This window comes from Tachysurus vachellii, chromosome 5 (assembly GCF_030014155.1).
Source record: "Tachysurus vachellii isolate PV-2020 chromosome 5, HZAU_Pvac_v1, whole genome shotgun sequence".
Lineage (NCBI taxonomy): Eukaryota > Metazoa > Chordata > Actinopteri > Siluriformes > Bagridae > Tachysurus > Tachysurus vachellii.
Genome location: NC_083464.1, coordinates 987,501 through 1,010,000, shown reverse-complemented (window position 1 = coordinate 1,010,000; position 22,500 = coordinate 987,501). Strand labels below are relative to the sequence as shown.

General features: G+C 44.0%; 1 protein-coding gene across 1 annotated transcript in view; it reads left to right on the top strand.

Annotated features, from left to right (window-relative positions):
• The window catches only part of dnah3 (dynein axonemal heavy chain 3), a 50,843-nt gene extending 30,382 nt beyond the window's left edge, over nucleotides 1-20,461 (top strand). Inside the window, exons 33-64 of the mRNA XM_060869327.1 lie at nucleotides 170-346; nucleotides 1,019-1,110; nucleotides 1,183-1,402; nucleotides 1,860-1,994; nucleotides 2,093-2,204; nucleotides 2,518-2,759; nucleotides 3,513-3,613; nucleotides 3,967-4,072; nucleotides 4,531-4,660; nucleotides 5,058-5,291; nucleotides 5,409-5,512; nucleotides 5,854-6,148; nucleotides 6,374-6,553; nucleotides 7,067-7,190; nucleotides 7,791-7,947; nucleotides 8,635-8,778; nucleotides 9,095-9,764; nucleotides 10,274-10,439; nucleotides 10,820-11,036; nucleotides 11,148-11,330; nucleotides 11,657-11,855; nucleotides 12,019-13,826; nucleotides 13,977-14,310; nucleotides 15,809-16,034; nucleotides 16,236-16,480; nucleotides 17,091-17,207; nucleotides 17,768-17,925; nucleotides 18,155-18,322; nucleotides 18,474-18,616; nucleotides 18,850-19,054; nucleotides 19,544-19,690; nucleotides 19,981-20,461. Of these exons, the coding sequence (XP_060725310.1) occupies nucleotides 170-346; nucleotides 1,019-1,110; nucleotides 1,183-1,402; nucleotides 1,860-1,994; nucleotides 2,093-2,204; nucleotides 2,518-2,759; nucleotides 3,513-3,613; nucleotides 3,967-4,072; nucleotides 4,531-4,660; nucleotides 5,058-5,291; nucleotides 5,409-5,512; nucleotides 5,854-6,148; nucleotides 6,374-6,553; nucleotides 7,067-7,190; nucleotides 7,791-7,947; nucleotides 8,635-8,778; nucleotides 9,095-9,764; nucleotides 10,274-10,439; nucleotides 10,820-11,036; nucleotides 11,148-11,330; nucleotides 11,657-11,855; nucleotides 12,019-13,826; nucleotides 13,977-14,310; nucleotides 15,809-16,034; nucleotides 16,236-16,480; nucleotides 17,091-17,207; nucleotides 17,768-17,925; nucleotides 18,155-18,322; nucleotides 18,474-18,616; nucleotides 18,850-19,054; nucleotides 19,544-19,690; nucleotides 19,981-20,325 (7,884 nt within the window). The 3' untranslated portion in view covers nucleotides 20,326-20,461. The remainder of the gene's footprint in view (nucleotides 1-169; nucleotides 347-1,018; nucleotides 1,111-1,182; nucleotides 1,403-1,859; nucleotides 1,995-2,092; nucleotides 2,205-2,517; nucleotides 2,760-3,512; nucleotides 3,614-3,966; nucleotides 4,073-4,530; nucleotides 4,661-5,057; nucleotides 5,292-5,408; nucleotides 5,513-5,853; nucleotides 6,149-6,373; nucleotides 6,554-7,066; nucleotides 7,191-7,790; nucleotides 7,948-8,634; nucleotides 8,779-9,094; nucleotides 9,765-10,273; nucleotides 10,440-10,819; nucleotides 11,037-11,147; nucleotides 11,331-11,656; nucleotides 11,856-12,018; nucleotides 13,827-13,976; nucleotides 14,311-15,808; nucleotides 16,035-16,235; nucleotides 16,481-17,090; nucleotides 17,208-17,767; nucleotides 17,926-18,154; nucleotides 18,323-18,473; nucleotides 18,617-18,849; nucleotides 19,055-19,543; nucleotides 19,691-19,980) is intronic.
• Nucleotides 20,462-22,500: the final 2,039 nt, after the last annotated feature.

The following is a 22,500-nucleotide window of genomic DNA, read 5'->3' as shown; positions in this document are numbered from 1 at the left end:
CTCTCTCTCTCTCTCTATAACTCTCTCTCTCTCTCTCTCTCTATTACTCTGTCTCTCTCTCTCTCTCTCTCTCTCTCTCTCTCTCTCTCTCTCTCTCTCTCTCTCTCTCTCTCTCTCTCTCTCTCTCTCTCTCTCTCTCTCTCTCTCTCTCTCTCGCTCTCTCTCTCAGGTGGAGGTGTTATCAGTAGTGGCTCAGCAGGTGTTGAGTATCCAACAGGCCATAATGAAGAATCTGCAGAGGTTTATGTTTGAGGGAACTGAACTCTCACTGAACCCAACCTGCTGTGTGTTCATCACCATGAACCCAGGATACGCCGGCCGAGCAGAGCTGCCTGATAACCTTAAAGTACACACACACACACACACACCACACACACACACACATACACACACATACACACACACACACACGCACACACCACACACATATACACACACATACACACACACACACACACACACACACACACACACACACACACCACACACACACATACACACACACACATACACACACATACACACACACACACACACACACACACACACCACACACACACACACATACACACACATACACATACACACACGCACACACCACACACATATACACACACATACACACACACACACACACACACACACACACACCACACACACACATACACACACACACATACACACACACACACACACACAGAGACACACACATAAAACATCTAAAATGTTCTGATCAGTTTGACAGTTTATATGTGATTAAAGCATCACAACACTAAAATATCTCCACATAACAGCAGAAACTCTATTGTGAGGTGTTAGAAGAATGTTTAATGCTGTTTTGTTGTGTTCAAGTAATGTAGAAACTCCACAATTATTTTGTGTCATGTTTGACTTCATTATCTACTTTGTACCTGTGTGTCCATTAAAACCTCACACTGATAAATGGTATGTGTGTGTGTGTGTGTGTGTGTGTGTGTGTGTGTGTGTGTGTGTGTGTGTGTGTGTGTGTGTGTTGCAGGCTCTGTTCCGTACAGTAGCCATGATGGTGCCAGATTACGGACTGATTGGAGAAATATCACTCTACTCTATGGGCTTTATTCAGTCCCGCAGGTAATTACTGATTAATGTCTGATTTATGACTGAATAATTTTGCTTATTTATGGCTGATTTATTGTCTTTTAGCCTGGCACAGAAGATCGTAGCGACATATCGCCTATGTTCAGAACAGCTGTCCTCACAGCACCACTATGATTATGGCATGAGAGCCGTCAAATCAGTCCTGACTGCAGCAGGGAACCTGAAACTAAAGTTCCCAGAGGAGAATGAGAGCGTGCTGCTGCTCAGAGCACTGATGGATGTCAACATGGCTAAATTCCTCGCCCAGGACGTCCCTCTCTTCCAGGTGTGTGTGTGTGTGTGTATGTGTGTGTTGTGTTTGTGTATGTGTGTGTGAGTGTGGAATGTGTGTTGTGTATGTGTTGTGTGTGTGTGTATGTGTGTGTGTGTCTTTGTCTGTGAGGGTGTGTATGTGTGTGTGTGTGTGTGTGTTTGTCTGTGAGGGTGTGTGTGTGTGTGTGTGTTTGTGTGTGTCTGTCTGTCTGTCTGTGTGTTTGTGTGTGTGTGGGTGTGTGTTTGTCTGTCTGTGTGGGTGTGTGGGTGTGTGTTTGTCTGTCTGTCTGTGTGTGTTTGTCTGTGTGTGTGTGTTTGTCTGTGTGTGTGTGTGTGTGTGTGTGTGTGTGTGTGTGTAAATCTTTTGTAAATTAGATTTCTGTAAAATGACAGAATTCTGACCCTGATTTTGAGTTTAAGCATTTATGTTAATTGAACTGTGTGTGTGTGTGTGTGTGTGTGTTTATCAGGGTATTATATCAGATCTCTTTCCCAGCGTGGTTTTGCCTAAGCCTGATTATGGGTTATTGCTAAAAGCTCTGGATGAAAACATCAGGAATCTCAAACTGCAGCCTGTTCCCTGGTTCATCGGCAAGATCATACAGGTAACATACATGTGTGTGTATCTGTGTGCCAGTCCAGTCACTTATCGCGTATTCGTATATTCACCCCTGTGTGTGTGTGTGTGTGTGTGTGTGTGTAGGTGTACGAGATGATGCTGGTGAGACATGGCTTTATGGTTGTTGGTGAGCCACTTGGGGGGAAAACCTCTGCATATAAAGCTTTAGCAGGAGCTCTGGGGAGCATGTATGAGGGTAAGCTTATTTATAAAATACTAAAAAGTTTTAGATGTTTTTTAAAGACAATATTGAATTTCAAGTATCATTGGTGTTATGTAGCATTAATTGTAACATGCTTATTACATGGTAATTACTACAAAATTAACAGACTTACTCTGTAATAAATATTAAACTAATGATAATAGTAATTACACAGAATTATACAGTGTGTTGTTAAATCTTGTGAAATGTCTGTTTGGATTTTTAAAAAGTTCACACTATGGTGTGTGTGTGTGTGTGTGTGTGTGTGTGTGTGTGTGTGTGTGTGTGTGTATATGTGTGTGTGTAGAGGGTCTAGGTGAGGAGTGTGCAGTAGATTTCCGCATCATTAACCCCAAGTCCATCACCATGGGTCAGCTGTATGGCTGTTTTGATCCAGTGAGTCACGAGTGGACGGACGGCGTCTTGGCCACGACGTTCCGCGAGCAGGCGCAGTCGACAAGCGAAAGCCGCCATTGGATTGTGTTTGATGGGCCAGTCGATGCCGTGTGGATCGAAAACATGAACACTGTACTTGATGACAACAAAAAGGTGCGATTTCACCACGGTGCAGCTCCAGGTGTACAGTTGAGAAATCAGAGTGCGTAGAATAAAACATATGGAGTCATATTCACACATAACAGCAGTGTGATCTGTTAAAGAACAACATTTATGTTCAATATGATGGAGCGGCAGGTAAACAAGTTCGTTCCTGATGTCACTCATGTTATAGCAGATCAATGGGATGTGGTAGCCTAGTGATTAAGGTGTTAGATTAACAATCAGAAGGTTGTGAGTTCAAATCCCAGGTCCACCAGGCTGCCACTGCTGGGTCCTTGAGGAAGGCCCTTAATCCTCAATAGCTCACTTGTATAAAATGAGATAAAAAAAAGTAAGTTGCTCTGGATAAGAGAATCTGCAGTAAATGTAAGATCAGTGGTGCTGTGGGTGAATGTGATAACCTTATGTTCTTTAAACAGCACTCTCTCTCTCTCTCTCTCTCTCTCTCTCTCTCTCTCTCTCACACCCTCTCTCTCTCTCTCACTCTCTCTCTCTCTCACTCACTCTCTCTCTCTCTCACTCACTCACTCTCTCTCTCTCTCTCTCTCTCTCTCTCTCTCACTCTCTCTCTCTCTCACTCTCTCTCTCTCTCTCTCTCTCTCTCTCTCTCTCTCTCTCTCACTCTCTCTCTCTCTCTCACTCACTCTCTCTCTCTCTCTCTCTCTCTCTCTCTCTCTCTCTCTCTCTCTCTCTCTCTCTCTCTCTCTCTCTCTCTCTCTCTCTCTCTCTCTCTCTCTCTTGTAGTTGTGTTTAATGAGCGGTGAGATTATCCAGATGAGTCCTAAGATGAGTCTGATCTTTGAGCCAGCTGACCTGGAGCAGGCCTCACCAGCTACTGTCAGCAGGTCTCTCTCTCACACCACACTCACACACACACACACACACACACACACACACACACACACACACACACACACACACACACACACACACACCACACTGGTGTGGAAGTTTGAAGAAAATAGCACACTGATAGCTATGGGCACAAGTAAAAGGTACACAATTTATTATGCTACAGTACAACAGGAAGTGCCCTTGTCATTCATTTTTAGCTCAGATCTACTTCCTTTAAAATGTTCCAACACAACACACACCATATTACCACTTAATATTAGCTACAGCTAAAAAGGTTCTGTGCAGCTGTAGTAATAGTAATAGTTGTGTGTGTGTGTGTGTGTGTGTGTGTGTGTGTGAATAGGTGCGGTATGATCTATATGGAACCGCATCAGCTAGGCTGGACTCCACTCAGAGACTCTTACATGGACACACTACCTGAAAGCCTGTCACCAGAACACACAGAGTTGGTGAGAAGCATACACACACACACACACACACACACAAAAACACACACACACACTCACACACACACATCATACACACAAACACAACACACACACTCACTCACACACACACACAAAACGCACACACATACACACTCTCACTCACACACACACATCATACACACAAACACAACACACACACTCACTCACACACACACACAAAACGCACACACACCATACACACGCACACACTCACACTCACACACACACACACACACAAAACATACACACACACACAACACACACTCACACACACATCATACACAAAAACACACATACACACAAAAACACACACACATACATACACACAAACACACACACACACAAAAACACACACACACACATAAACACACACATGTACACACACACAGCTCTTGGTTCAACTGTACTTGATGCATAAACCTGACTTTTTGTATGTGTAGATTGTGGCTCTCTTTGATTGGTTGGTGCAGCCGTGTCTGGATTTCATTTATCATAATTGCCGTTTCCTGGTGCAAACTTCACCCATCCACCTTGCCTACAGTCTTATGCGCCTGTATTCCTGTCTGCTCGGTACACACACACACCCACACACACACACACACACACACACACACACACACAGTTATACTAAGTAAATGCTAATAAACACTATATCAACACACACTGATCACACACAACACACACATCTTGGGTCCTTTAGCTCAATCCTCAGCTTTCTGTTCAGCTGCATCCTGCATCAGTCATTTTTACTGGAGTGTGTTTTATTTCATACATTGATTATATTTACTAGTATTTTACTTTTTTAATTTTATGGTATATTACAGGAAACATATATTCTTTAAAAATCACAGGAATGATTTGTTAAAAAAAATTAATGTATCTTTATCTGCAGTATCTGTAAATTTATAGTACTTTTGTTGTGTGTGTGTGTGTGTGTGTGTGTGTGTGTGTGTGTGTGTGTGTGTAGATGAGATTGCAGCAACACAAGAGGCGGCAGAGCCGATGTCCAGCCAGCAGATAACCATGTGGCTGCAGGGCCTGTTCCTATTCGCTGTGGTTTGGACAGTGGGTGGGACAATAAACGGTGACAGCAGAAAGAAGTTTGATGTCTTTTACAGGAATCTGCTCACGGGAACGATGGATGAGTATCCGAGACCCAAGAGTGTCAAACTTACTAAAAACAGCATATTCCCAGAGAGAGGTATAAACAGACACATGTGCACACACACACACACACACACACACACACACACACATACACACACACACGTGATGCTGTACAGTTGTGTGTGATGAGGTTTATCTTTATCTCCTGCAGGTTTGGTGTATGATTATTATTTCCATAAGCATGGACCTGGACAGTGGAACATGTGGACTGACTCCATCAGTAAAGAAGAGAGCACCATACCAGCTGGAGCAAATGTACACACACGCACACACACACACACACGCACACACACATCTGAAAGTAGAGTTAGATCAACGACAGAGATCTCTTTCATACACAGTAGAGCACGGATCTGAAATGGTTCGCAAGCTTTTGGGTTAGGGTTAAGGTGTGTGTGTGTGTGTGTGTGTGTGTGTGTGTGTGTGTAGGGTTAAGGGGGTTAAGGGTTAAGGGGTTAAGGGGGTTAAGGGGGTTAACTTCTGAACCCTCTTCACATTAACCAGCCAGTGTTGTATGTTAAGTCTAACTTCATTAACATGATGTACACAGTGGATCTGTATTTTCTTATCATGTCTGATATGATCATGTTTCGTAGGTGTCTGACCTCATCATTCCCACCACTGAGACATCACGTCAGTTCTTCTTCCTGAGGACGTACCTGTCTCACCAGGTGCCCATGCTGTTTGTGGGTCCTACAGGAACTGGCAAATCCATCATCAACTCTAACTTCCTGATGTCTCTGCCTAAAGAGAAATACGTACCCAATTGCCTCAACTTCTCTGCCCGCACTTCTGCCAACCAGGTGCAAGACATCATCATGGCCAAGCTGGACCGACGCCGGAAAGGTGTGTTTGGACCACCGATGGGAAAGAATTGTATCATCTATGTGGGTGAGAACCTCAGCTTTTAATCATTATTAATAATCATTATTTATTTATTATTTTTATTATTTTTTTACATGATCAGAACATTATCCATGTTCACAATTAGCTACCTGATGTACATTAGTGATGCTGAAAGATTAGACGATAGTTGTACAAGTAGACGAGACACATTTTGTGTCAGAGCCCCAGGATGAATGTTGTGCAGTAGGAGATTTGACCTTTGACCTTTAGATGACCTGAACATGCCTGCGAAGGAGGTTTACGGAGCTCAGCCCCCCATCGAGCTGCTGCGGCAGTGGATTGATCATCAGCACTGGTACGACAGGAAGGACACGTCCAGACTGGACATCGTAGATGTGCTGTTTATGTCTGCCATGGGGCCCCCTGGTGGAGGGAGGAATGACATCACAGGTGAAATACACACACACACACACACACACACAGACACACAGACACTGTATACTCCATGTCAGAATGCATCCTTAAACACTGATATATCTTCATCTGAGTCTGATGGCCCTTTTTCTCTGTATGTAGCTTGTATTCACTTTTTTTGCTAATCTACCATCGAACATGTGAATCAAACATTCGTGTGGATTTGTGTGTTATTTAAATGTTGTTTAAAGTTGTTTAAAGGCCACGCCCACAATGAGCTTGCTTAGAAACATCATTACTGACATAATAGTGCTGTTTATCATATTCTCTCTCTCTCTCTCTCTCTCTCTCTCTCTCTCTCTCTCTCTCTCTCTCTCTCTCTGTCTCTGTCTCTCTCTGTCTCTCTCTCTCTGTCTCTGTCTCTCTCTCTCTCTCTCTCTCTCTCTCTGTCTCTCTCTCTCTGTCTCTGTCTCTCTCTCTCTGTCTCTCTCTCTCTCTGTCTCTCTCTCTCTCTCTCTCTCTCTCTGTCTCTCTCTCTCTCTCTCTCAGGTCGTTTCACACGCCACCTGAACATTGTCTCCATCGACTCATTTGATGAAGAGACGCTCAGTAAGATCTTCTCCTCCATTACTGACTGGCACTTCAGCACAGGATTTGATGCGTCCTTCTACAGGTGAGTGTGTGTGTGTGTGAGAGTGTGTGTCTGTGTGTGAGTGTGTGTGTGAGTGAGTGTTTGAGAGTGTGTCTGTGTGTATGAATGTGTGTGTCTGTGTGTGTGAATGTGTGTGCATGTGTGTGTGTGTGTGTGTGAGTGTGTGTGTCTGTGTGTGTGCATGTGTGTATGTGTGTGTGTGTGTGTGTGTGTGTGTGTGTGTGAGTGCGAGTGTGTGTGTCTGTGTGTGTGTGAGTGTGTGTGTCTGTGCGTGTGAGTGTGAGTGTGTGTGTCTGTGTGTGTGCATGTATGTGTGTGTGTGTGTGTGTGTCTGTGTGTGTGTGTGTGTGAGTGTGTGTGTCTGTGTATGTGTGTGTGTGTGTGAGTGTGTGTGTCTGTGTGTGTGTTTGTGAGTGTGTGTGTCTGTGTGTGTGTGTTTGACCTTGGACTGTTTGGACTTGTCTGACTCCATGCTCCATGAAAATGTTTGTAGTTTACTGTAATTCAAGCTTGAGTAATAAATGTTTTGCAAAATATAGGTAACATCCAGTACAATAAACTCTACCTCTAATATTGTGTGTGTCTCTCTGTGTGTGTATGTGTCTGTGTGTGTGTGTGTAGGCTGGGGAAGATCCTAGTTCAGGCCACCATGGCAGTGTATAAAGATGCGATGGAGAATTTCCTGCCCACTCCAACTAAATCTCACTACATATTCAACCTTAGAGACTTTGCCAGGGTTGTCAAAGGAGTGCTGTTGTGCCCACACACACACATGCAGGTAACACACACACACATGCAGGTAACACATACATGCAGGTAACACACACACACACACATGCAGGTAACACACACACACACACATGCAGGTAACACACACACACACATGCAGATAACACACTGACACACACATGCAGGTAACACACACACACACACATGCAGGTAACACATACATGCAGGTAACACACACACACACACACACATGCAGGTAACACACACACACATGCAGGTAACACACACACACACACACACATGCAGATAACACACTCACACACACATGCAGGTAACACACACATGCAGGTAACACACACACACACATGTAGGTAACACAGACACACACACATGCAGGTAACACACACACACACACGCACATGCAGGTAACACACACACATGCAGGTAACACACACACACATGCAGGTAACACACACACATGCAGGTAACACACACACACACACATGCAGGTAACACACACACACACACATGCAGGTAACACACACACACACAAACACATGCAGGTAACACACACACATGCCGGTAACACACACACATGCAGGTAACACGCACACACACATGCAGGTAACACACATACATGCAGGTAACACACAAACACACACATGCAGGTAACACACATACACACACTAGCAAAATATGTAACAATACTTTGCATGTGAATTGTTATTTCTGTTAGGAAGGTGACAAACTGATCAGATTGTGGATTCATGAGATTTACCGCGTCTTCTACGATCGTCTGATCGACAGCGAGGACAGAACTACGTTCTTCAACATTGTTCGAGAGAGAACATCAGCCTACTTCAAACAGACCCTGGATAAGGTATGGACCTCTAGTCCAGGAATACAGTCATACACAACACCCTAGACTAGAGACCAAATCACACACATCATATCATCATCATCATCATCATCATCATCATCATCATCATCATCATCATCATCATCATCATCATCATCAGTGCACTGTGGGTGTGTCCCAAAACAACCACATTCATTATTACTATGTAGGTCACATTAACACATCTCTCTCTCTCTCTCTCTCTCTCTCTCTCTCTCTCTCTCTCTCTTTCTCTTCCTCTTTCTCTCTTCCTATTCGCTGTCTCCCTGATTCACTCCCAATTCACTCCCTGTCTTAGCTCCTGTGCCATCTCTCTCCGAGTGGTAAGGTGTCAGATGACCACATTAGATCCCTCTTTTTTGGTGACTATGCCACTCCGGATTTGGATGCAAACAGAACCTATGATGAGATCCGAGACCTTAACTCACTCACCAAAGTCATGGAGCATCACCTGCAGGAGTTTAACAACATGAGCACAGCCCCAATGAGCCTTGTTATGTTTCAGTTTGCCATCGAGCACATCTCCCGTATCAGCCGTGTGCTGAAGCAGGACAACGGCCACTTGCTCCTCGTGGGCATCGGAGGATCCGGACGCAGCAGCGCCGCCAAACTTGCCACCTTCATCAGCCAGTATGAGCTCTTCCAAATCGAGCTCACAAAGACCTATGGTGCGTCTGAGTGGAGGGACGACCTGAAGCGCGTGATGATCAAGGCCGGGTTGGAGGGGAAAAAGACCACTTTCCTTTTAGGGGATGGACAGATGAAGGATGAGATGTTTGTGGAGGACGTGAACACGCTTCTGAACACCGGAGATGTGCCCAACATGTTCGCACAGGACGAGCGCGCTGAAATCGTGGAGAAAATGCAGACTGTCGCCAAGAACGAGGGGAAAAAAATCGACGCCACGCCACTCTCTATGTACAACTACTTTATTGATAGAGTCAAAGGGAACCTGCATATTGTTCTGGGTAACACACACACACACACACACACACACACACTTCTCCTTACAGAAAATTTCACCACATCATATATTTTTTAACCTGTTTATTATCAGTGAAGTGTGAGCTGTACACGTCCTATTATATGAGCTGTTGCTATAGAAACTATAGTGTATCAGAGTGAGTGCATTAATATAAACCTGATCTACAGTCAGAGCTGCTGTTAGAGAAAATTAATCAACAGCTTCTGACCAATCAGAGTTCAGAACTCAGCACTGTGGTGTGAGTGTATATAAAGTACAGCGGTGTTATTTATTCCTTCTGAGCTGAATAAATTGCAGTGTGAATAACGCACTTAACGCACTTATTAATATTAATGTTATTATATAATAATAATAATAATTAATATTTATTATGTTAATACATATAAGTTAGTTTGAAACACATACCAATAAACACACACACACACAACACATTCTAAACTGTGTTCATGTACCTCACACACACTGTGACGTTCATTATAATGTGTGGCACAGCGATGAGTCCAATTGGTGACGCATTTCGGAACCGTCTGCGCATGTTCCCGTCTCTGATTAACTGCTGTACGATCGACTGGTTCCAGGCGTGGCCTACAGATGCACTGGAGATGGTTGCTAACAAATTCCTGGAAGATGTGGAGCTGGAGACTCACATTAGGATAGAGTGAGTGTGTGTATGAAAGTGTTACAGCTGGTTCTGTCATTTACAATAGATACAAATACAGTGACTTTTTTTTTTTGGTTCATTTCTTTAATTTGTCTCCTGGTTAACAGTTTAAGACAGTTTAACTAAAGTTTTAGATTAATCTTGACTTTCCAGTTTGCATGGGAGTTCTCTTGTCTGCCTCTCTCACCCCTCTCTCTCTCTCTCTCTCTCTCTCTCTCTCTCTCTCTCTCTCTCTCTCTCCCTCTCCCCCTCTCTCTCTCTCTCTCTCTCTCTCTCTCTCTCTCTCTCTCTCTCTCTCCCTCTCCCCCTCTCTCTCTCTCCCTCTCTCTCTCTCTCTCTCTCTCTCTCTCTCCATCCCCCCCCCCTCCCTCTCTCAGGGTGGTGGAAATGTGTAAAACATTCCAGGAAAATGTGCAGAAGCTCTCCGAACAATATTACTCACAGCTGCGCAGGCATAATTATGTCACCCCCACATCCTACTTGGAGCTGATCCTCACCTTTAAGACACTTCTGAAGGCAAAACGCAACGAGGTGGACACTGTCAGGAACCGCTACCTGATTGGCCTGGAGAAACTCGACTTTGCCACCTCACAGGTCACAACGGACCTGTCTGTCTATCTGTTTAATAGTCGGTCTGTCGGAATAATGAATATTCATAGATAGTGATTGTGTGTGTGTGTGTGTGTGTGTGTGTGTGTGTATCAGGTAGCAGTGATGCAGCAGGAGCTGACTGCTCTTCAGCCCGAGCTGATCAAAACCTCGGCTGAGACAAATGAGATGATGGTGAAGATCGAGAAGGAGACGGTGGAGGTGGATGCAAAGAAAGAGCTCGTAGCTGCAGATGAGAAAGTAGCTAATGAGGCTGCTGCAGCTGCCAAAGCCATTAAGGTTCAGGAATATTTCACTGATTATCTCACATTCTACATCACATCCTTAAGCTGTAAAAAATCTGTTATATATTTAAAAAAGTTGAATAAAATAGAAGCTCTTACTGCTCTCAGGCAGGTAAGGGCTGATGTAGTGCCTTGAGTTGGTCTAATTTATATCTCATTTATATAGTCAGAGGTCCGTCTGAAAGCACCAACTGTCTGACTATCTAAATGCCTGAAATGTAACCTGAAGTTCAGTGATGTGTAGAAGTGATTTATTCTGTTTCTCTTTGCAAACATTATTAATTGTTTGTGGTTTTGATACATTATCCAATCACACATTAGGATGAGTGTGAAGGAGACCTTGCAGAGGCGATGCCAGCATTAGAAGCAGCTCTTTCAGCTCTGGACACACTGAAACCTGCTGACATCACAGTGGTGAAGTCCATGCAGAACCCTCCTGGTGCTGTTAAACTTGTCATGGAGTCCATCTGTGTAATGAAGGGCATCAAACCGGAGAGGAAACCTGATGCTGGTGGCTCTGGTGAGAGAAAGAGAGAAAATCTACTCTACCTTCTTAAATATGAAGAAGGGATGGGACAGCGACTGACATCTGTTTCTTGTTTAAGTTTTAAAACTGTTATTTTTTTAATGAACATCAAAATATGTAAAATGGTGTATTCCACATTTATCTCCTTTTCATGTAGGTAAAATGATCGAGGATTATTGGGGTCCATCTAAGAAGTTGCTGGGAGACATGAAGTTCCTGGAAAACCTCAAAGCCTTTGATAAAGACAACATCCCAGCTGCCAACATCAAGAAGATCCGTGAGAAGTTTATTGACAATCCTGATTTTCAACCTGCACTGATTAAAAATGTATCATCTGCCTGTGAGGGTTTGTGCAAGTGGGTCCGGGCCATGGAAGTGTATGAACGAGTGGCCAAAGTGGTGGCCCCAAAGAAAGCGAGGCTCTGCCAGGCAGAGGAGGAGTTGGCAGTTCAAATGAAGACTCTTGCAGTGAAACGTAGTGAACTGAAAGCCGTTGAGGACCGTTTGAGCTCCTTGAATGACACGTTTGCTGGGATGATGCAGAAGAAAAAGGACCTGGAAGACAACATCGAGCTCTGCTCACAGAAACTGATACGGGCTGAGAAGCTGATCTGTGGACTGGGAGGTGAAAAGGACAGGTGGACCGAAGCAGCACATTTCTTGGGAATCAGATACACCAACCTAACCGGGGATGTGCTTCTTTCTTCAGCCATAGTGTCATACCTGGGGGCTTTTACAGTAGATTACCGTGTGAAATGCCAGGAGGAATGGCATCAAATTTGTATAAAAAAAAAAGTACCATGTTCTGAAGACTTCACACTTAGCAACACTCTTGGCAATCAAGTTCTGATACGGGCATGGCGGATTGCTGGGTTACCCGTAGACGCTTTCTCCACAGACAATGGCATCATTGTGTCAAATTCCCGCCGCTGGCCACTCATGATAGACCCTCAGGGACAGGCCAACAAGTGGATCAAAAACATGGAGAAGACCAACAAGCTGGCCATCATCAAACTCTCAGATGGTAACTATGTGCGAATCTTAGAAACTGCTATCCAATTTGGAACCCCAGTCCTCCTGGAGAACGTGGGTGAGGAGCTGGATGCTGTGCTAGATCCAGTTCTTCTGAGGCAGACATTCAAGCAGCAAGGTGTAGAATACCTGAAGCTGGGTGAGAACATCATAGAATATTCCCATGACTTCCGGTTCTATATAACCACTGGGTTGAGGAACCCACATTACCTGCCTGAAGTGGCCGTGAAGGTGTGTTTGCTGAATTTTATGATTACACCTCTCGGGTTGCAAGACCAGCTTCTTGGCATTGTTGCTGCTAAAGAGAAACCAGAATTGTCTGAAAAGAAAAACCAACTCATCCTTGAGAGTGCAGCCAACAGCAAGAAACTTAAAGAGATTGAGGACAAGATACTGGAGGTTCTCTCGTCATCTGAGGGGAACATCCTGGAAGATGAGACAGCTATCGAGGTGCTGTCTTCCTCCAAGATCCTGTCAGAGGAGATCTCAGAGAAGCAGAAGATTGCAAGTGAAACTGAGCTGGAGATTGACCAGACACGGATGGGATATCGCCCTGTGGCTGAGCACTCAGCCATCCTGTTCTTCTGCATCTCTGACCTGGCCAATATTGAGCCAATGTACCAATACTCGCTCACATGGTTTATCAACCTCTATCTTCAGTCCATCATTCAGAGTACACCAAGTGAAGACTTAACTACTCGAATTAATAACATCCTTGAGCACTTCACTGTGAGCATCTACAACAACGTCTGCCGCTCGCTCTTTGAGAAGGACAAGCTGCTCTTTGCACTGCTCCTCACTGTTGGAATCATGCATGGCAAAGGTGAAATCAATGACCTCATCTGGCGCTTCCTGCTCACCGGTGGTGTTGCACTTGACAACCCACACCCAAACCCCGCCCCTGAGTGGCTGTCGGACAAGGCATGGTCAGAGGTGTGGCTTGACCCAAGCATTCTTTACAAAACTACACTTAAAGCTGTATATCGTAATATTTTTATAATTAAATTTTATTGATGTATTTATGCAAGTACTCTGTTTTTAAATTAAGTGTAATTATTGAATATCCATTATCTTTTCCATCAGGTGGTTCGAGCATCAAAGCTCCCAGGGCTTGAAGGTCTCTTTGAAGATGTGCGTGAAAACGTGGCTGAGTGGAAGCGTGTTTACGACTCAAGCCGGCCACATGAGGAGCACTTCCCGGGAAAATGGCACACCCTAGGGGGCATGAAGCGTATGACAGTGTTGCGCTGCTTCCGCCCCGATAAACTAGTTCCTGCTGTGCAGCAATTCATTGTGGAGAATATGGGAAGAACCTACATCGAACCACCAACTTTCGACTTGGCAAAAAGCTACAGTGACTCCAACTGCTGCTCACCACTAATTTTTATACTCTCAGCAGGGACAGATCCCACTGCAGGTGTGTGTGTGTGTGTGTGTGGGGGGGGGGGGGGGGGGGTGTACCAGTGCTGTGCTAGTTACTAAGAAATAGTAACTAGTTACAGTTACTCGTTACTTCATTCAAAAAAGTAACTCAATTACTTTGTTGATTACTTACACCAAAAAGTAACGCGTTACTGTTAAAAGTCCCATTTTAGTTTCTATTTTAAAGAACGTTCTTTAATGTTCCCATTAATGCCCTTTTATGCCTTATGGTCTATACAAACACAAATCTGTCCCTGGCTAACAGTCCGGTTAAAGTCTAGTCGCTGGTATTTGGCTGGAGAGGCTTGACTCACTCTGAGTGTGTCCACCGACACCGGGTTAGCTTCTAGCGTCGTCGAGGCGTGTAGTTTCTACCTCCAGATTGTAGTTGCTGTTTATCGCAGTAGATCGGACCTTCGAACCAGAAAGACACAACTTACATTTGACTATAAGGTTTTTGTCTTTATGCTCAACTAAAGTGAAATAATGAGCATGTTTCCACTTAGAGAAACTCGTCTTGCTCTCGCCTCGACTCCCTGTTACTGCCGCACATACATGAATAAACGGAAACACGCCCACAGTGCGGCGTCTTCGTGTTTACAGGTTGGCATCCACCAATCGTACAATGTGTCACTGCTGTAAACAGGTTAGTCTGTAGGCTACACTTCAGTCTAAATGAATTAATGTAAAAAAGTAACGGACAAACGCACCGTATGGTAACGGTAACGGAGTTACTTTATTTAATGCGTTAGAGTATTAGTTACTGTCAAAAGTAACTGTGTTACAGTAACGCGTTACTGCCCAAAACTGGAGGGTACCATGTTTATTTTACCACTCTGATAGGTGGCTGATAGCAGATTGTATTGCATGCACTCTGCTTCTCCTCAGCTTTGCTTGCATTTAATATATAAACTCAAGATGTAGTGTCTTATATATCGTCGCTGTCAGGCGGAATCCTCGTATCTCCAAAACCGTTATTTTTCAGGAAATTAAAAAAACGCCATACCTTATCTGCAGTGCACAGGGTTTAGTCCGCGTTGCAGTGGATTGTCTTGCGCTAAATTCCTGTCCTCAGACGAGCACCAGAACTAGCGGAGGTCAAGATTTTTTTTTCTTTGAGCCCAGTGTTTTGAAGACATTTACCTCAGAAGACGTGTTGATTCGTGTTGATTCGTTGCGACTCTTCTTGAGGAGAAATATGCCGTGAAGCTCTCCCGCGGAGTGAGGAAGAGGTGGACAGTTGAAGTGTCCAATGGAGTTATGAGATTTGCGCTCAAGCTATTTTCAAGACTTTAGATTGGTTAATAACTTGTAAAAATAACAGACCCACGTGGGGACTGACCAATAGCATCGATATGTGAAAAAATATGAAACTGACCAAATTTGGACATACGAGGTTTCCGCTCGACAGCGACGATATATTAAATATAAGCAAAGTCTGAGATTCAGTTGATTGTGCAGTTTATTCTATTCTCCATCTCTCTTATCCTCAGTATTGTTAAAGTTTGCTGAAGATGTGGATATGGGGGGCAGTAAGACCCAGGCTGTGTCCCTTGGTCAGGGACAGGGCCCTGTCGCTGCTAGCATCATCAACTCTGCTCTTAGCAACGGAACATGGGTTGTGCTACAAAACTGTCACCTTGCAACGAGCTGGATGCCAACATTGGAGAAAATCTGTGAGGAGGTGATCACACCTGAGAACACACACCCTGATTTCAGGTGAGAAATATGTCTTTCTGTCTCCACCTAATCTCTCTCTCTCTCTCTCTCTCTCTTTCTCTCTCTCTCTCTCTCTCCCCCTCTCTCTCTCACTATCTCTCTCTCTGTTTCTGTCTGGATCACCTAGTCACTGTGTGTTTCACTCCATACCCCTCCAGCGTGTTTCTTCATGTCTCTCTGTCTCTCTCTGTCTTATCTCAGGCTGTGGTTGACCAGTTACCCATGTGAGTTGTTCCCGGTCAGTATCCTGCAGAATGGAGTGAAGATGACTAACGAGCCTCCTAAAGGACTGAGAGCCAATCTGCTGCGCTCCTACATCTCTGACCCAGTGTGTGACCCTACCTTCTTCGACAGCTCCACCCAACCACACGCATGGAGGAAACTGCTGTTTGGTCTCTGCTTTTTCCATGCTCTCGTCCAGGAGAGGAGATCCTATGGCCCGCTAGGTTACCAGTTTTTCTGCCTCATCTGTGACTCTGTCTTACCTGTTTTACCTGTTTCTCTGTGTATTTCTGTGGCCTCTCTGTACCACCTGCCTCTCTTTACCACCTGCCTCTCTGTACCACCTGCCTCTCTGTAACACCTGGCTCTCTGTACCACCTGCCTCTCTGTACCACCTGCCTCTTTGTACCACCTGCCTCTCTGTACCACCTGCCTCTCTGTACCACCTGCCTCTCTGTAACACCTGCCTCTCTGTACCACCTGGCTCTCTGTACCACCTGCCTCTCTGTACCACCTGACTCTCTGTAACACCTTGGCTCTCTGTGCCACCTGCCTCTCTGTACCACCTGCCTCTCTGTAACACCTGGCTCTCTGTACCACCTGCCTCTCTGTACCACCTGCCTCTCTGTACCACCTGCCTCTCTGTACCACCTGCCTCTCTGTACCACCTGCCTCTCTGTACCACCTGCTTCTCTGTAACACCTGCCTCTCTGTAACACCTGCCTCTCTGTAACACCTGCCTCTCTGTCTAAACTGTTTCTCTGTATATGCATATCTCAAAAACTTTCTGTGTTTTTGTTTTGTTTGTTAACAGACTTTTGTGTCGTTATGCAGGCTGGAACATCCCATATGAGTTTAATGAGTCTGACCTGAGGATCAGCATGCGTCAGGTTCAGATGTTCCTGGATGAGTATGAGGAGATTCCTCTCGAGGCACTGACTTACCTGACTGGTGTGTGTGTGTTTATTTATAGCTGTATAAACCCCTGTATAAACTCTGGCCACCCCTCTGGCCAGAGGGCCACCCCTCTGGCCACCCCAGTATGAATTTGAATTTGAATGCATAATGAAAATTCACAATAGTTCATGAAGTGAAAAATAAATAAATGAATAAATAAATAAATAAAATGAAGCACACGCTGCAGCCACCGAAAAAGATTGTAGATTGATTGGTGCCACCAGAGTAGCTGTTTCACTGGCATTAGTTAAGGAGTCACAGTGGTCAGGGTGGCTGGTGTCCCTGTACAACCCAGTACAGATGTACAGATGGGTGGTGCACCAAACCATGGCCACCAACAGACATGTGGCATACCAAAAACACAAAGGAGAGAGACCTGAAATTCGCACTAGTTAAAATCAGGTGTTTTTCAATCAAACCTGCCTGCTTTTATTAATGACACACAGACTCACTGTAGAGATCTGTCAGATAATTTAACGCTTCTGAAAAGAGCTCTGTATCATAGTGTCAGCTAAAATAATGGAGTTTGATGTGCTCTCTGTCTCTCTCTGTAGGTGAGTGTAATTATGGTGGTAGGGTGACTGATGATAAAGATCGGAGGCTTCTGCTCTCACTGCTCTCCACCTTTTACTGCTCTGAGCTCATTCAGCAGGACAAATACAGACTGTGTGAGGGAGACCTGTACTATGTACCACCACATGGACCATATCAGGTACACACACACACACACACACACACACACACACAGATCAACTGAACTTCTAGAACTGAATTGTAAAATTACAAAACTTTCACTGAATCCAACATGTCACATGTGAAATATACGTATATGTTGATCTGAATGTTAATGTTTCACTGAAAGCTGAGGAGAATGTTTGAACCTTAGTTTAGACTTTAAATAACAAGCAAAATTATTTTGAAATGATTTTTCTATTGGTCAGAGTTACATCGACTACACCCGCAGCCTGCCAATCACAGCTGAGCCTGGGGTCTTCGGTCTCCACAGCAACGCTGACATCACCAAAGACAACCAGGAGACCAATCAGCTGTTAAATGGAGTGTTACTCACCCTGCCCAGGCAAACAGGGGGAGGAGCCAAATCTCCTCAGGTGGGTGTGGTCAGTGCTACACTCCCTAACCCTAACCCTAACCCTAACCCTGGCAGAAAACATCAGTATGTATTGTCCAGATATGACCTATGTATGTGTGTGTGTGTGTGTGTGTGTGTGTGTGTGTGTGTGTGTGTGTGTGTGTGTACAGGAAGTGGTAGATGAGTTGGCAGCAGACATTATGTCAAAGTTACCACTAGATTTCAACACTGAGAAGGTGATGGCTAAATATCCAGTGATGTACGAGGAGTCAATGAACACGGTACTACGGCAGGAGATCATTCGCTTTAACAGGTAAACCTACACACACACACACACACATACACACACACACACACAAACAGAGACCCTCAAATCTTATGTTGAAGGTGCGCCGCTCAAACAGCTATAAGAAGTGCTACTATTTTACAGGCATTGCATAAAAGGGGTTTTACCAGAAAAATGTCTACATGTGGAGGAAAAACAGTGATATACTGATACTCAAATACACACTCACACACCCTGACACACACTCTGATGCTTGGCAGGTTGACGGAGGTGGTTCGCAGCAGCTTGGTCAATATCCAGAAGGCTCTAAAGGGGCAGGTGGTTATGTCTGCAGAGCTGGAGAACGTATTTAACAGCATGCTGGTTGGGAAAGTTCCAGCCATGTGGGCTGCTAAGTCTTACCCTTCACTCAAACCTCTCGGCAGCTATGTCTCTGACCTGCTGTCCAGACTCCACTTCCTTCAGGTGTGTAAATATAATTAGTGAGAGATGCAGGGCAGGAATAGGACTGAACATGGTGTTGCACAGTTGTGTGTGTTGTGTTTTCTAGTAACTCATTAAGATGACTACATTCTCATGTGTACTAACATGTAGCTAAAGCTCGATTTGTTAAATTCTGTTTACTGGAGAAATTCTAGAGAAATTATTCCCGGTCCAGTGTCACCCAAATGAGGATGAGGTTCCCTTGTGAGCCTGGTTTCTCTCAAGGTTTCTTCCTCATATATATTTAATTATTATTTTTTTGTGGTGAAGAAGTCTCCAGTGTCAGTGCTGTGTAACAGTAAGAGTTAAAGCTGGAACTTTTCCCACATCTGCAGGACAGAGGAGTTTAAGACCTTCTGTAGAACAATAAGGAGCAATGGAGCCCTCACACAGGGGACACTTACTATTATAGACAAATATTCAACTATCTGCTTGTGTGTGTGTGTGTGTGTGTGTCCATGTGTGTGTTAGGATTGGATAGATAACGGACCCCCAACTGTGTTCTGGCTCTCTGGATTCTACTTCACACAGTCCTTCCTCACTGGAGTGTCTCAGAATTTTGCACGCAAATACACCATCCCCATTGACTACATCGGCTTTGAGTTTGAGGTGTGTGGTGTGGGGCTGCGGTTAAAAAATGCAAAAATATTTCCATTCCATTTTGTAACTTTTTAAAAAATATTTTAAAGTACTGCACTGACAGTTAGAGCTCACCAAGAGCGCTAATGTGATGAAGCAGATATTTATAAACATTATATGAAAGCTAGTGAGTTCTGGTGGTTCCTCTGGACTCTGAATTGTTAGCAAAACCAGTCCAGATCTGTTTAGGGTTTTAGAGTCTTGAGTTTTGTTGCATTACTAAAATGTTTTTTTAAACATTCACACATATTTATCGTCAGATGATGAAGCAAGAGGAGGAGATGGAGGTGAAGCCTGAGGACGGGGCGTATGTTCGTGGTTTATTCCTGGAGGGAGCTCGGTGGGATCGGGAACGGATGGTCATCGGAGAATCTCTTCCCAAAATCCTCTTTAACTCACTGCCCATCATCTGGCTGAAGCCTGGTGAGAGCAGCAAATTCCTGCACGAAAATGTGTATGTGTGTCCCGTGTACAAGACGAGTGCAAGGCGAGGCACACTGTCCACCACGGGCCACTCCACCAACTACGTCATGCCCATCGAGCTGCCCTCTGACCAGCCACAGAAACACTGGATCAACCGCGGAGTGGCTGCTCTTTGTCAGCTGGACGACTGAGTACACACATACACACACACACACATACACACATACACACACACACATACACACATACACACACACACACACACACACTCACACACACTTCAGTAACATGTCACAGTGTTGTGAATAATAAACACATGTAAATCTTCCTGTCTAATCACTGTCTTATTACTCTGGTGGTATTGTAGGTGTAGTGTGTTAACTCCAGTCTTTATGTTTATTTTAGTTTCATTAAAATCCTCAGCATGAATAAGGGAGAAGGTAAAGATGATGCTGTTATAAGGAAGTAATCAACACCTGCTGAAAATTCACAGTCCACAACTCATCACTTCATGTCCATGCACTGGAATATTGTGCTTGTGTAATGTTCTGCAGGTTTCACCTTCTGTATTAATACTGAATACATCATTAAATGACAGTTAAAGCCTGAATGAGGATCCGAACACAGGCTCATGAAAAAAAAAGCCTGGGATTTGCGAAAACTGGGAAGTCGTGGCCTAATGGTTAGAGAGTTTGACGCCTAACCTTAAGGTTGTGGGTTCGAGTCTCGGCCCGGCAATACCACGACTGAGGTGCCCTTGATCAAGGCACCGAACTCCCCAACTGCTCCCTGGGAGCCACAGCATAAATGTCTGCCCACTGCTCCGGGTGTGTGTTCACGGTGTGTGTGTTCACTGCTGTGTGTGTGCACTTTGGATGGGTTAAACACAGAAAACAAATTCTGAGTATGGGTCACCGTACTTAGCCGTATGTCACGTTACGTCACTAAAGGTGAACAATCAGGAGGACTGGAGCTGAGGTTTGGTTGTGTTCCTCTCACCAGGCTACGCTTCATACAGCAACATCAGCAGATCACCACCAACTAAAGCTCTCTCCTATACATCCTTCACTGCTCCACTCTCATTTCAGCTTTAATAATAATAATAATAATAATAATAATAATAATAATAATAATAATAACAGCAAAGTTTATTTTGTAGATCATTTCAGGTCCCTTATGATTCTGGAGATCTCACAGTTTTTCAAATCGTTTTTGATGTAATTCTATAATTCTATGGAGCAGTGATTACAATGTTGGTCTAACAGTCAGAAGGTCATGAGATCAAATGTCAGATTAATGTAGATTAAAGTGGAAATATAAAAGGTGAAGGTGTGATTTAAAGCCAGTCATACCCAGAGTTTCCTACTGTAGAATTCTGTTAAAAACATTGGCTTCATGTAGCGTTAACAAGTCAGAACAATGACTACATCATGTTTACCACACGTGTGTTCCTGTGTCACAATCCTAGCTCTTGTTCCTGTATCACGCTGCACTACATCTCCCCACACTGTACACACACCAGGTGTAGATTTTTAAGCTTTTAAACTTCCCGATGTGATGTCACATATTACACAAACCTTTTGTTTTAAACACTAATCTCTTCTATTTCCTGGTGTGTGAGATGGAAGTTGGGAAATTCAAGAGTACAGCAGACTCACCACCAGAACAAGCTTTTGTCTGACTAAATGCCTCGGCATGTTCTCTGAAAAGCTTCACTGCTTTCCAGAGTTTCTAAATGTCAAATGAGTCAGAGAGAGATAGAACACTTAATTATATTACCTAATTATTATTATTATTATTATTATTATTATTATTATTATTATTATTATTATCATCATTATTAAGTGCTACATTAATTAGCTCTTTCCCGCTGCAGACGTCTAAGAGACACCTGTCTGATTCAGCATCTCACTTGGTGACTATGGCAACATATATGATGATATGAGAAATATGAAATGTCTCCTCACACCACACTGTGCACCTTCTGTCCCACATCACAGAGTAAATAACTGCAGTCTATAATACACCTTCATTTCTCTTCCCTTGATCTGATGTTAAATCTGTGACATTACCTTTGGGCCACGATGCAGTGTTTACTGTAGTTTATATGATACTTTGTGCTATGTTCAGGTTTCTGTCCATTTAAACAGTTCATTCTGCTGCTGTTGATTAATGTCGTGCCTTTTTGGAGATAAACCCAGTGGAGCGTGAGAGCTGTAACACAAACAGGTTCAGGGACATTCCTGCTCCAAATCCTGCTTTGTGTTTATTTAAATTCAACTCACGAACGTCTCGTAGGAACTCCAGGTGAGGAGTTTCAGATCAGTGTTAGACTTTAAACCAATTAAATGATGAGAGTTAACTCT